We start from the raw sequence: 15,000 nt of genomic DNA on the forward strand, positions 1-15,000 counted from the left end.
CTGCGGCGACTTCTCCAAGACGCAGGAACAACCGACCTGCCGAGTACCTGAAACACTGAGAGCTGCTGCTGTTTTAAAGGCAAAGCTGCTCACAGCAGATATTGATTAACTTTCTGCTGTTTACTGAACTCTGGATCACGTTAACTGATCCATAAAAACTATTCAAAACATCTTCACTTTACCGTTAGTGTCTAAAACCTCTGCAGAGGACTGTGCATCATCAGTAAACTTCTGTTTATTTGTGATTCAAATAAGTGATTTGCATCATTCATTCAAACATTAAGATGAAAATACAGCATAAAACATTAAATTGCTAATTAATGAGGTTTCCTGGTGGCCCAGAAGTTTAAAGTGTTGACTGTGAACCAGTTTATGTCCAGCTGGAGACCTTTGTTGCACATCATTCCCCATCTCTCTGTCTCTGCCTGTTTCCTGTCATCTCTATGGTCAACAATCCACATAAAGCCACAGAAAATACCCCTAAAAATATGTGAATTAAAAGGATAGAAACAATTTAAAAAGAAATTAACAAGAAAAAAGCTGATAAATAAATAAATAAATACATTGTCCATATGTTGAACTTTACCAACACAGCAGCTTATTTTACTCACAAACACAACAACAGGCAGCACATGAGGATCTTTTATTACATCACTGTTTTATTGTGTTGATGTAGTTTTAAGTGGTTGATAGTGTAGAAATTGAGTATTGATCCCTGCAGGTAACCAATCAGCAGCAACTGTGATGTTCAGTCTGTGTTTACTGTGAACAGTGACTGAATTATGTGTTTCATGTGTAATTTGGACTGTGGGAGCAGTTCGCAGACTGACATGTATTTCGGACAAGCAGGAACGAGTTTGAACAAGTCGCAGCTGCACATGAATCCTCTGATCCTCGCTGTGTCTTCAGGAGGGTTGTATGCAGACTTTGTTATTGATTTGACTGAAGTTGCTTTTCATTTTGAGTCATAATCCACCTCCAAAAAAACCTCTTAAATGCCTCCTGTTCCCACCTCCATCCTCAGGGCAAACTGTACCGTGGCTCCACCACTGTGAGGATTAGTCGAGTGTAATGAACATCGCAGCCTCTAGAGGGCGTTAATGAGGCTTTAAGCTTTTAGTCTTGTGTTCTCTCTCTTCATGTTGCTTTCTGGCACAGTTTTAGCTGTGGAACAATTATCAGTGCAATGTTTGTTTTTAGTGAGACCAGTTTTTAGAATTGAGGCTGTCAATGTTTTCTTTGCAGTATTTGCCGATTTATTTTGTGCTCATGTTCAGCGTCTAGACCATTATCAGTCACTGTTTATAAATGGTGTACATGTTGTAACTAATGGATTTATTAATGGTTAATAAATCATTCACCAAGGCTTATATAGGTTAGTAATATTAATTAGATAGTAATATAAGTACAAATTTGGCATTTGCCAGGTTGTTAAAAATCCCATCCTCTCTATTTGGTAATAAAGCAGTTATAAACAGTGGTGGAAAGTAATTTACTCAAGTACTGTACTTTAGTACAGGTTTGAGGTACTTGTACTTTACTTGAGTATTTCCATGTGATGCTACTTTCTACATTTCAGAGGGAAATATTGTACTTTCTACTCCACTACATTTATTTGACAGCTTTAGTTACTTTTCAGATGAAGATTTGACACAATGGATAATATAACAAGCTTTTAAAATACAACACATTGTTAAAGATGAAACCAGTGGTTTCCAACCTTTTTGACTTTTGACGTCTTACAAAAAGCAGTGTGTAGTCGGGGTCACATTTCACATGTCTATGAGTTGTTAACAGCTCCACCAAATAGTGATTTTTCCCTCTAAACTTCTCACATGCTTTCATTTCAATAAATGTTCAAATGATCCAATATTTCAGCAAAAATCAAAGATTAGAGAAAAAGTCCAAAAACTGAAAACAGATTTGTGTATTAGAACTTTGTTTTTTCTTCTTTCCTCTCCCATTAATCATCTCACCACCCCTCAGATTTATCTGCTGACCCTTTGGAGGGGCCCGACCCCTAGGTTGGGAACCACTGGACTAAACTAGCTAACTGTATATAAAGTAGTGTAAACTAGCTCCACCTCCAGCAGCTACAACAGTAACATGCTGCTCTAACACTGATGCTTCACTATTAATAATCTAATGATGTCATATATAATAATATATCAGTCAGAGGGACCAAACCACTACTTTTACTGCAATACTTTAACTACATCAAGCTCATAATACTTATGTACTTTTACTGCAATACTTTAACTACATCAAGTTCATAATACTTATGTACTTTTACTGCAATACTTTAACTACATCAAGCTCATAATACTTATGTACTTTCACTGCAATACTTTAACTACATCAAGCTCATAATACTTATGTACTTTTACTGCAATACTTTAACTACATCAAGCTCATAATACTTATGTACTTTTACTGCAATAATTTAACTACATCAAGCTCATAATATTTATGTACTTTTACTGCAATACTTTAATTACATCAAGCTCATAATACTTATGTACTTTTACTGCAATACTTGAACTACATCAAGCTCATAATACTTATGTACTTTTACTGTAGTAGGATTTTCCATGCAGGACTTTTACACGTAATGGAGTATTTTTACACTGCTGTATTGGTATTTTTACTGCAGTACCACATGTAAACACAGCTGATGAATTCCAATAGTTAAAGACAAACCAGCTGAATGTTTTGCGCATGCGCTTTGCGGTCATCACAGAGAGACGTCACTCAGGAGTGTACAAGCAGCCCGAGAGGTAAACGAGCCGTTAAGCTATTCATTTTACCCTTTAATGCTCTTCATTGCAGGTGAGCGGCGGGACGGCGGCAGACAGGTGTCCGCTTCATGGCAGCTGTTACTGTGTCGGAGCTGCGGCTAATTGTTAGCTCGTCTGTTCACAGTCAATGGAGCTCCGTTTTTACCGGAGGAGCTAACGTTAAATGAACGACGCAGAGCTCTCGGCCGCCTCCTCTCCCCTGCAGGTGTAGTTTAATGTCTGCTCTCCCCTGCAGGTGCAGTTTAATGTCTCAACTGTTGTGATGTTCGTTATTTGACGTTGCTTGCTGCTATTTGAAGCTAACCCTCACAGATGGCGTTAGCATGTTAGCCTAGCAACAGTCTGAGCGGCTGCCTCCGCGGGGGGCGGGACTTATTTCCGACTGACAGCAGAGCAGACCAATGAAAAGTCTGAACAGGGTTCTTCAGCTGCCTGTGGACCAATCAGCTTCGTTCACAGAGCAAACCAACAGAACAGACAAATGTCAAATACTGTTTTAAGTTTATTTTGTTTAATATTAAACACCGCGTGAGTTACTGTGTTTAAACGCTATTGTGTTTAAACGCTTCTCTGTCATAATTCAGGCTGTGTGAAAATATGATAAAACTAAACTGAAAAGTTTGTAACCGTTATCTCAGCGACATTAGCGACGTACTGTAACGTAATGCTGTCATCACGTAACGTACAGTAACGTAGCCTCAACCTGTCTGAAACGTCTAACTTCACTCTTTTTTTAAAAAATTTGGAACAATTGATATATTTTGTGTAAAAATAATCAATTTTTTCAACAGTGGTTTAGTAATATTTTATTAAATCAGTGATTGAACCAACATGGTTTATAATTATGTTGAATTTATTTTATTTTATAGATTTATTTATCTATGGAACCTATATCACCCTATACTGTTAGATACAACTGAAACAACTGTTGGGAAAAGTTTTTCATGACAAACTAATAATAAAAATAGGGTTAGGGTTCCGTCAACCTTTTCAACAAGACATAAGTAAACCCCCTGCCCTTTATTTGTTGGGAAAGAGTTTAAGCCTCTGCGTCAGAGACAGCTGTGCCTGGAGCTTCATGTTTTCAGCTCGTCTGTCTGCCCTGTTTTCTTGAACGCAATATATCAGGAACACCTTGAGGGAATTTTTTCATATTTGGCACAAACGTCCACTTGGACTTAAGGATCAACTGATCAGAATTTGGTAGTTGAAGGTCAAGGTCACTGTGACCTCACAAACATGTTTTTGGCCATAACTAAAGAATTCACTGCTAATAATGACAAAGTTTCATAGAAATGTCTAAGAGGATAAAATGATGAACTGTTGACATTTTATATCTAAAAGGTTAAAGGTCAACATCACTGTGACATCATAATGTTCTGCAAAACACTTTTCTGGCCGTTATTCAACGCCATAAAACTCAGGGTCAGAAGGGGTCATTATGACCATATTTCACATTTGGTCGGATGCTGAACTGGTGACACTAATCTTCCACCTGAAGTGAAGACAGTGTGTTTTCTCACTGGATATTACTGGACTGGAATCAGGGCTGGGCAACATGTACAAAATCAAATATCACAATATTTTTAACCAGATACCTCGATATCGATATTACGAATATATTAGGGATGAATATCGGTGCTTTCACAAAATATTTACACAATTAGATTTTTCATAAATAATCATTGGTAATGTGTAAATAAGGCTCCATACAGACCGTGGCAACAAGTTTCCTTAAAGAACAATAAAGAATCTAAAACCAGGAAAAGACGACACTTATACCACATCGTGATATTACAAAACAGCTAAGACGATATCTAGTCTCATATCACAATATTGATATAATATCAGTATATATTGCCCAGCCCTGACTGGAATCATACATGTCAATGTGGTGATAACTTCCATTCTGCCAAAAACTACACTTAATACCTTTTATTCGATTCCTTCAAAATAACCAAAATGTCAAAATGCTTCACAGGTTTTATCCAACTAATGGTTATTTACAGAAACTCAAGACAGACACTGAGCTCAGAGAGGTGCTGTACAAATAAACCAGTCCTGCTGACAGAGCGTGTCGGACAGACTGATGACAAAGATCTTACCGAAACGCACAAGAACCAGCATCAGCAGACTTTTCAGACCAGTGAAACCAGATGCACATGTTCGAATAGTCAAACTCCGCCTCGGACTCAAAAATAAAGTCAAAACAAATTAAAAGCATGTGATGATTCTCTCAGCTAACTGCAGCATTAACTCTGTTTGTTAGAAACGTATCTGGAGAATGTTAAATCTAAATAATAATCATTATGAATATGAGATTCACTGGAGTCATTTTTTTTCCTTTCTGTCCCTGCAGATGAAGACTCCTCCGGACAGATCGGGGATCACCTTCGAGGTCGGAGCTCAGCTGCAGGCCCGAGACCGCCACAAGAACTGGTCTGAACCACACACACAGGAAAAACCCTCACAGTCAGAAATGTTTCTGTGGCTTCAAATGGAAAGATGTTAATAAAGAAAAGCACCAATACAGCAAAGCAAAAATCCTACTGCAGTAAAAGTACACAAGTATTATGAGCTTGATGTAGTTAAAGTATTGCAGTAAAAGTACACAAGTATTATGAGCTTGATGTAGCTAAAGTATTGCAGTAAAAGTACATAAGTATTATAAGCTTGATGTAGTTAAAGTATTGCAGTAAAAGTACATAAGTATTATGAGCTTGATGTAGTTAAAGTATTGCAGTAAAAGTACATAAGTATTATGAGCTTGATGTAGTTAAAGTACTACAGTAAAAGTACATAAGTATTATGAGCTTGATGTAGTTAAAGTATTGCAGTAAAAGTACATAAGTATTATGAGCTTGATGTAGTTAAAGTATTGCAGTAAAAGTACACAAGTATTATGAGCTTGATGTAGCTAAAGTATTGCAGTAAAAGTACATAAGTATTATAAGCTTGATGTAGTTAAAGTATTGCAGTAAAAGTACATAAGTATTATGAGCTTGATGTAGTTAAAGTATTGCAGTAAAAGTACATAAGTATTATAAGCTTGATGTAGTTAAAGTATTGCAGTAAAAGTACATAAGTATTATGAGCTTGATGTAGTTAAAGTATTGCAGTAAAAGTACATAAGTATTATGAGCTTGATGTAGTTAAAGTATTGCAGTAAAAGTACACAAGTATTATGAGCTTGATGTAGCTAAAGTATTGCAGTAAAAGTACATAAGTATTATAAGCTTGATGTAGTTAAAGTATTGCAGTAAAAGTGCATAAGTATTATGAGCTTGATGTAGTTAAAGTATTGCAGTAAAAGTACATAAGTATTATAAGCTTGATGTAGTTAAAGTATTGCAGTAAAAGTACATAAGTATTATGAGCTTGATGTAGTTAAAGTATTGCAGTAAAAGTACATAAGTATTATGAGCTTGATGTAGTTAAAGTATTGCAGTAAAAGTACACAAGTATTATGAGCTTGATGTAGTTAAAGTATTGCAGTAAAAGTACATAAGTATTATAAGCTTGATGTAGTTAAAGTATTGCAGTAAAAGTACATAAGTATTATGAGCTTGATGTAGTTAAAGTATTGCAGTAAAAGTACATAAGTATTATGAGCTTGATGTAGTTAAAGTATTGCAGTAAAAGTACACAAGTATTATGAGCTTGATGTAGCTAAAGTATTGCAGTAAAAGTACATAAGTATTATAAGCTTGATGTAGTTAAAGTATTGCAGTAAAAGTACACAAGTATTATGAGCTTGATGTAGCTAAAGTATTGCAGTAAAAGTACATAAGTATTATGAGCTTGATGTAGTTAAAGTATTGCAGTAAAAGTACACAAGTATTATGAGCTTGATGTAGCTAAAGTATTGCAGTAAAAGTACATAAGTATTATGAGCTTGATGTAGTTAAAGTATTGCAGTAAAAGTACACAAGTATTATGAGCTTGATGTAGCTAAAGTATTGCAGTAAAAGTACATAAGTATTATAAGCTTGATGTAGTTAAAGTATTGCAGTAAAAGTACACAAGTATTATGAGCTTGATGTAGCTAAAGTATTGCAGTAAAAGTACATAAGTATTATGAGCTTGATGTAGTTAAAGTACTACAGTAAAAGTACATAAGTATTATGAGCTTGATGTAGTTAAAGTATTGCAGTAAAAGTACATAAGTATTATGAGCTTGATGTAGTTAAAGTATTGCAGTAAAAGTACATAAGTATTATGAGCTTGATGTAGTTAAAGTATTGCAGTAAAAGTACATAAGTATTATGAGCTTGATGTAGTTAAAGTATTGCAGTAAAAGTACACAAGTATTATGAGCTTGATGTAGCTAAAGTATTGCAGTAAAAGTACATAAGTATTATAAGCTTGATGTAGTTAAAGTATTGCAGTAAAAGTACATAAGTATTTACAAGCCTGATGTAGTTAAAGTATTGCAGTAAAAGTACATAAGTATTATGAGCTTGATGTAGTTAAAGTATTGCAGTAAAAGTACATAAGTATTATGAGCTTGATGTAGTTAAAGTACTACAGTAAAAGTACATAAGTATTATGAGCTTGATGTAGTTAAAGTATTGCAGTAAAAGTACATAAGTATTATGAGCTTGATGTAGTTAAAGTATTGCAGTAAAAGTACATAAGTATTATGAGCTTGATGTAGTTAAAGTACTGCAGTAAAAGTACATAAGTATTATGAGCTTGATGTAGTTAAAGTATTGCAGTAAAAGTACATAAGTATTATGAGCTTGATGTAGTTAAAGTATTGCAGTAAAAGTACATAAGTATTATGAGCTTGATGTAGTTAAAGTATTGCAGTAAAAGTACATAAGTATTATGAGCTTGATGTAGTTTTAGTATTGCAGTAAAAGTACATAAGTATTATGAGCTTGATGTAGTTAAAGTATTGCAGTAAAAGTACATAAGTATTATGAGCTTGATGTAGTTAAAGTATTGCAGTAAAAGTACATAAGTATTATGAGCTTGATGTAGTTAAAGTATTGCAGTAAAAGTAGTGGTTTGGTCCCTCTGACTGATATATTATTATATATGACATCATTAGATTATTAATAGTGAAGCATCAGTGTTAGAGCAGCATGTTACTGTTGTAGCTGCTGGAGGTGGAGCTAGTTTACACTACTTTATATACAGTTAGCTAGTTTAGTCCAGTGGTTCCCAACCTAGGGGTGGGGCTCCTCCAAAGGGTCACATGGAAACACTCAAGTAAAGTAAAGTACCTCAAAACTGTACTTGAGTGCAGTATTTGAGTAAATGTGTTAAAATCTGGTCCTGGATCACGGTGTCCTCCCGGCAGGTACCCAGCCACCATCGAGAAAATCGACTATGACAAAGAGCGAGTGCTGATCCACTACCGGCAGTGGAGCCGTCGTCATGACGAATGGTTCCAGTGGAACTCGCAGTACCTGCGTCCGCTGGAGCGCGTCAGTCTGAGGAGGCAGGGCCTGAATCAACCACGTGCACCACCGGTACGTCTTATATTCAGACAAATCATCGCCATCATCATTTGAATTATATCAGCAACTGGATACCAAATTCTTCAATAATCACTACTGAAAACTTCCTGTTGAACTTTAAAAAACACTGAATTTTAAGCACTGAAATATTTGTATTGAAATAGAATTCATGTGGTCCGAAATTCACGACAGTAGTCGTTTCAAAAACATTATTTCCAGTATACACTATATTTATTTTAGGGTTCTCAAATTCAGGTGTCTAATATTCAAAAGCTTTATTCAAGTTTCGCTAAATTCACATCAAACATTTCAAGTCAAGTCAAAAACTCTGGTTGCTCAGAGGTCAAAGTTCAGATCTGAGCCTCGTCTTCTGATAACAATCGATCGTAGAAGTTACAGTTTCTATGAACGCTCTCATGTTTCCCGAAGCGTTAGGAGACACGCTGTTAGGAGCTGAAGATGATACTTTGTATATTTAACTGTCTGTAAACAACACAAATAAATGTTTAATACTTGAAATTCAGTTTTCAGTATGAAAACAAAACTTCACTTGCAGTAAGACTTAACGTATGAAAACAATGAAAAGTTGAATAAAACATGTAGTTTCAGCCTCCTGCGAGTGTTCAGGATGTTCACTCGTTACTCTGTGATCATTTTAAGAGTCTTCAGATGCTTTCGGGGAAAACGAGAAGCTCTGACCTCTCAGGTCACCAAACGTCCACGTTCTCACACCGTCGCCGTCTGGAACAAAAGTGTTTTTCTTCTGTTTTCTTTGCTGTACTTCAGTTTTCTTCCTCTTTTCTTTCTGTTTCAGTTGTTTGTTTCAGGTACGAAGGTTCTGGCCTGTTGGACAGACTGTCGTTTCTACCCGGCCAAGATCCTCAGAGTCAACAAGGACGGTGAGGCTCACCTTTGACCTGGTAGATAAATAGACACTATTAATCCCAAAGGGAATGTGGTGGAAGTATAGTAACAAAAAGAGGAACTTTGGCACTAAAAAGACTGTAACGTTGAAAGATATCTACTTGATTTGACTCATTTGGACGCTGAAGCTTCATATTAGCTTCAGACTGTGGATTTTGTCCTCCATCACTTCCATTGTAAGGTCATTATGAAGGGATCTTCTGATGGTCAGTATGAACAGGAGGAATGATTACAGCAAGAAAAACAGCTTTAATGTTCATTTGACAAGACTGACTGGAAATATTGTGAACTCGTCCTTTAAAGTTGTAATCATGTTAGTTAGTTTAGCAGAGCAAAATGTTTAAAACCTGATCAAATGCTACTAACTGCTAAATATAACATAATGTTGTGTGTGTGTGTGTGTGTGTGTGTGTGTGTTTCAGAATCCTACACAGTGCGTTTCTACGACGGCGTTGTTCGGACTGTGAAGCCCACGAAGGTCAAACCCTTCCAGAAAGTAAGAAATGCTGCATTATTATTGGTTCTCAGCTGACTGGCTCCACCAATCACAGGTCCTCTCATTCTGAGGGGGTTGTTTTATGTTATGTGTGTGTGTGTGTGTGTGTGTGTGTGTGTGTGTGCGTGTGTGTGTGCGTGTGTGTGTGTTTGACCACAGAAGTCCAGATCTGAGAAGAGCGCAGTGGGAAGCGAGGGATGGGAGGAAGGAGAGAGTGAGGAGGAGGAGGAAGGAGGAGAAAGAGGAGAGGAGGAGGAGGAGGAGGAGGAGGAGAAGAAGAAGAAGGAGGAAGAAGAAGAAGAGGAGGAGAAGGTGACATCAGAGGACAAGGAAGGAGCTGCTGAGGGGGAGGAGGGGGAGAGGAAGAGGAAGGCAGAACCTTCATCCTCCCATCCACCAGCCAAGAAGAAAACAGATGACAGTAAGTCACATGACCTCTGAGCCTCGGCGCTCGTTCACATCTCTGACGCTGATGATGATGCTGATCCGCTGCTTCGCTTCCAGGTAGAAACAGTGGAACTCAGAATCAGCCAATCACAGCTGACTCGTCCCAGCCGGCTCTCCCAAACCCCGCCCACGTGGACAGAGGTAAACGCCTGACTGCAACTCTTCTTCTATACTGAAATAGAAAGTCGCACATCAATGAAAACTAAATCATTCTGTTAAAGTGAAGTGTTTTATTTTATATGTACATGATGAACTGTAACCCGATGTTTTCCTGCTGCCGGCTCAGGTCGGGAATCTTTGGGAATTCCATGATTTGATTACAATTCTTGGTTTCGACACTTCACTAAATACTTCACCGGCTTCTTGCACAGCTAATTATAAAGTTATTAAACGCCAAATGCACCCAAATATTTGTCTCATTTGAAGAAGAACTAACAGCTGCTGCACTGCCTTTGTGCTATAATTCCATATCTTTCGTTCTGCCAACGCCAATGTTATTTACTTAAACTAAAACATAACGTGATTAACTAAATATCAATTGTTGGCATCCATGAATGGATTCAGATTTGTAGAAGATGAGAAACTTAATTCACCCTCCATAATCCCATTTAATCTGAGTATCAGTGTATTAAAGGTCCAGTAATGACACTCAGCCTCACTAGATGTCTCAGCATCTCAGACTGAAACAAACACCCTCCTCCCCTCCGAGACAAACAGCGCCACCACTTTTAGACGGAGCCAGAAGTCATTTTGAAACATCTGTGTTAATGTGATTTATCTTCGCATTTTGTCCTGTAGCTCTTTAACTCTCCGACTGTCTGTTCCTGCAGTTATCAGCCAGCAAAATCTTGTTTTAAGTTAAAGTTAAATCACTGGACTGCGGCACAACCGGAGCTCCGCCGTTACTGAACCGACCAGCTGATAACTGCAGGAACAGACAGTCGGAGAGATAAAAGAGCTACAGGACGAACCGCAAAGAGGATCGGGAAACTGTCTTCATATGTAAAAATAAATCAAGTTAAACACAGACAGGTTTATATTTAAACATGACTTCTGGCCGGTTTTAAATGTCGTAGAGCTGTTTGTCTCCTCTCAGCTCTGTAGCCGCCGAGGCTCGTCAGTTAACCAGGAGTGTCATGGCTGCAGACGGCCGCAGCTCTTTATAAACACAGGGAGAGACTGTAATGGGAAATTGCTGATCACTCAATAAACACACAAAGAGAGCATTGTCAGGTTATGAAATAATGTAATCAAATAATACAATCAGAAGTATAATGCATCATAGTTCTGGAGACAAAGATACCACCTAGCTATCTTTTCTTTGTCTGAAAGGTTAACCAGTCCCTTAAATACTACTCGTACAGAATTTAAGACATCTGTTTACTAACCTTACAGGTCAGCAACCCTCAGATAGAAACATAAGTCAAAAGTTCAGCTGACCTAGGAACAGACTTTCTTCACGACCATATATGACAGTACATAAACATGCACCAAGTAACATCACAAAATAACATTACTATATTAAATTAAGGACAAACCACACTATCCTCTAAAGCTTATCAGTTTTACACATAAACATCTACATAACTACAGTTTATCTTATCACTGGCTCAGGTAAGGGTATAACAGAATAAACTTAACTGTTAAACACACAACTGCCTCATCTTTCACAGCAAAGAACTAAGTTTAGAATAGACATAGCACACACAAACTAACACTAAACTGAACTTAAACACTGTCTGAAACATGTATGATATATTGAAGAAATACATCAAATGATAACCTGTTATTCAGTTTTCTTTTACAAGACTCACATGCACTAACATGTATGCAGGGGTGGAACAGAGAGGCTCAGATTACTACACACACACACACACACACACACCACAGAGGGAGTGTGACTTCATTCTCTGCTCAGGACGCCATTACTCCACTATGTCTTTACGTAGCAAATAGTCATCTGGTCGGGTTGAATGTCGTATATTACACCTTTATCAACTAGGGGTGGGCGGATCAATCCCAAAATATTGACTCTACAGATACTATGTTTTGTTTTTGAAGATGGATTCTAGCGTCAATAGGATCGACTGTCAGTGCAGCGTTCTGTTGTCGTGAACAGTGAACACATCTTAGTGCGCTCTCTGCTTCACCACTGCTGTCGTGGTGACTTGCCGGCACCGATCCCCGACACATGAACGCAGTGATGGCTGAACGAAAGAGGAGCATCGTGTGCAGCTATATTACAGCTGTTAATGAACTCATGAAAAACCAGGAGAAAGAGTCTATACTGTATATAGTAGTGACATTAATACTTTAGTCAAATCAGATCTTCAGCATTGATTAATGTTACATTTTCAGACTAATTGGTCATCATTAGCTGTCACTTCAGCAGGCTGGTTAAATGTAGACTATTTAGACATTCAAATAATATGTTCAGCCCATTGAAACTTGTTGAAAAAAGAGTTATTTTAATGGAATTGAAAAACTAAACCACATCAAACCCTGATCTCACAGGTGGAAATAATTGATAACTTTTGGCAAATCATTGAGTGGTCATGAAAATGTCTGTCAGATTTAGGCTATTGGATGTTGGACACTGCTCTCCACTACATGAAAGTAGAGAAGCTGCTTTTAATAATCAAAAGTAGCTCGGTGATTCTGGACCTGTATTACTTGGTATCGCATCGTCCACCCCTATTATCAACCAAAGAAAGAGAGTCACACAGTGTTGAATGTATAATGACATTTATATGTACTCCACCAATGTTAAAGTCTACTAACTTGTACTGGTTTAGTTTCCAGTAGCTCTGCAGGAGCTTCATAAACCCTGAAATACTGAGACGGTTCCATTTTTCTGATCTAGTTTCTGGATAAAAAAAGTCTTACAAGTTTGAGTATAAGACTATTATAAAGGTCATTGTGAAATAGCTGCAAATGACATTTCCATTACCGTGGTAACAGTGCTTCTGTATCAGCATCCTGAAATCCTGCCTGACTCTCTGTCGTCTCATCCGTCTCTTCCCTCTCTCTCAGATGTCCTGTTGGAGCGTCAGGCCCACCTGCCCACCACACACAAATTCAGCAGAGAACCATGTAAGTGCGCTAACTGACAACACAAAACTGACAACACAAACACAGACACAGAGTTTGTACATGTGTGAGTCCACGGCGGAGGTGCGGGGTGATAAGCCGGCTGTCGTAGCCTCCTCCTGGCCGCATCCCAGCGCCTCTCCGATCTCCCCAACAACTCCGACTGTCTGTTATGTGTCTTTGTAGTCTCGACCCCATGAATCATACAAATGCAGACAACAGAGCGGTGTCAGACACTCTCTCCCTGAAGACATTCATGCTGTTGCACTGACTCAGAAAATTACAGAAGTTGTTGGACTGCAGTCGTCTCTAATTCAGACGCTGTAAAAGGGTTTTAAGACACTGTTTAAGTACCTGACTTTCAGTACCAGGACCAAAAGAATACTGTATTCTTTAGGATATATATTAAAATGTTTCTCTACTAAACTGTTTTTAGTAGTGCTTTTATTTTTTTTAATGTTATTTCCTGTTTTGGTGTCTGATGTTAAACATGGTCAAAGTTCCAAAAACTTGAGGTGAACGTATGTAGAAATGCTGCCTGCAAATCAAAAGTCAGGGCTTCAACCTGCCCTCAACGTGTGATGACGTCAGATTGTTCGCACCGAGCGGCGACCTGAAGCCAAAAACTGCAGTTCCTTGAACGACCACTTGAGGCTCCAAAAGCGAGTCAATCCCCATAGACCCCCATGTTAAAATGTCCAACTTTACAGCAGAAATAAACATGTTTACAGCCTGGTACAAACAACGGTTTTGGTCTCTGTAGCTAATTTCCTCTTTCATGACAACTGTACGGGGGGGGGAATTTTTTTATAACTCACCCGTTTAAATTTTATTAAGCCGTAAAGTTCTGCATAATGAAGGACATGGCTGCTTTGAGTGACAGGTCCGCCAGCCGCTAGGTGGCTTGTTTCAGCCGTTTGGCCCCGCCTCTTTGCCCATTTTTGATTGGCTGGGAGTTAGGCAGCGTCACGCACTGCCAAGATGGCGACGGCCGGAGCGGCTCGCTTTGAGCTTCAAAACCGCTCTTCAGAAACCAACGAGTGACGTCACGGTGACTACGTCCATGTTTTTATACAGTCTGTGGTTTGCACCTGCTCACAAAAGGAGAAAAAGAAGTGAAATCCTGCTACTATAGTTTGTTTACGTAGCCTCCGGAGCCGGAGGAAGCTTCCTGAAGCTGACCAATCAGAACAGAGTGGGTTCATCAGGAGGCGGGGCCTTAAAGAGACAGGAGCTAAAACGGACAGAGACACTTTGTCGCTGTCTTGTCCTTATCTCTGTCTTTTTCTCTCTCTCTCTCAGTGTACAGGGTGATAAAGAACCAGCCTCCTCCCATCCTCTCCATTGAGTTGGACCACAACCCGTTCAAGTGTCCGGCGGCGGGCTGCACCAAATCGTTCAGGAAGGCGAGTCTGCTGCACTACCACATCAAGTACTACCACTCGGACCAGCAGCTGGACGAGCGAGGCGGCGAGCACGAGACACCGAGGTAGGTCGGTCGCCGGTTCAAATCCCGGAACTGTCAGCGGGAGGGAAGATCCCTTTAACTCTCTCTCTGACGGGGTTCGTTGCAGGAGGAAGCGGCCGTTGTCTGAGGGAAGCGACTTCCTGTCAGACATGAAGAGTGACAATCAGAGTAGCACCTGTCACCGTGACGACAGAGAGCACAGCGCCATGGCAACAGGTTGGAAGGCTGAGCATCCAACACACACACACACACACACACACAGTATCAACTAATAATGTCTGAACTCAATCTCTGTTTACAGTTGAAATA

General features: G+C 38.8%; 1 protein-coding gene across 3 annotated transcripts in view; it reads left to right on the plus strand.

Moving 5' to 3' along the window:
• Positions 1 to 2,705: 2,705 nt before the first annotated feature.
• LOC121896207 (PHD finger protein 20-like) overlaps positions 2,706 to 15,000 on the plus strand; it is a 19,357-nt gene continuing 7,062 nt past the window's right edge. The window contains exons 1-10 of one of the 3 annotated variants that reach the window (XM_042409950.1): positions 2,706 to 2,777; positions 5,158 to 5,237; positions 8,107 to 8,278; positions 9,081 to 9,165; positions 9,613 to 9,686; positions 9,846 to 10,107; positions 10,191 to 10,274; positions 13,167 to 13,226; positions 14,526 to 14,712; positions 14,798 to 14,907. In XM_042409950.1, coding sequence (XP_042265884.1) covers positions 5,158 to 5,237; positions 8,107 to 8,278; positions 9,081 to 9,165; positions 9,613 to 9,686; positions 9,846 to 10,107; positions 10,191 to 10,274; positions 13,167 to 13,226; positions 14,526 to 14,712; positions 14,798 to 14,907 — 1,114 coding nt within the window. In that variant the 5' untranslated portion in view covers positions 2,706 to 2,777. Of the gene's footprint in view, positions 2,778 to 2,808; positions 3,034 to 5,157; positions 5,238 to 8,106; positions 8,279 to 9,080; positions 9,166 to 9,612; positions 9,687 to 9,845; positions 10,108 to 10,190; positions 10,275 to 13,166; positions 13,227 to 14,525; positions 14,713 to 14,797; positions 14,908 to 15,000 lie in introns of those variants that run through there. The other 2 variants (XM_042409949.1, XM_042409951.1) reach the window with 2 other exon arrangements.

Source organism: Thunnus maccoyii, chromosome 4, assembly GCF_910596095.1.
Source record: "Thunnus maccoyii chromosome 4, fThuMac1.1, whole genome shotgun sequence".
Lineage (NCBI taxonomy): Eukaryota > Metazoa > Chordata > Actinopteri > Scombriformes > Scombridae > Thunnus > Thunnus maccoyii.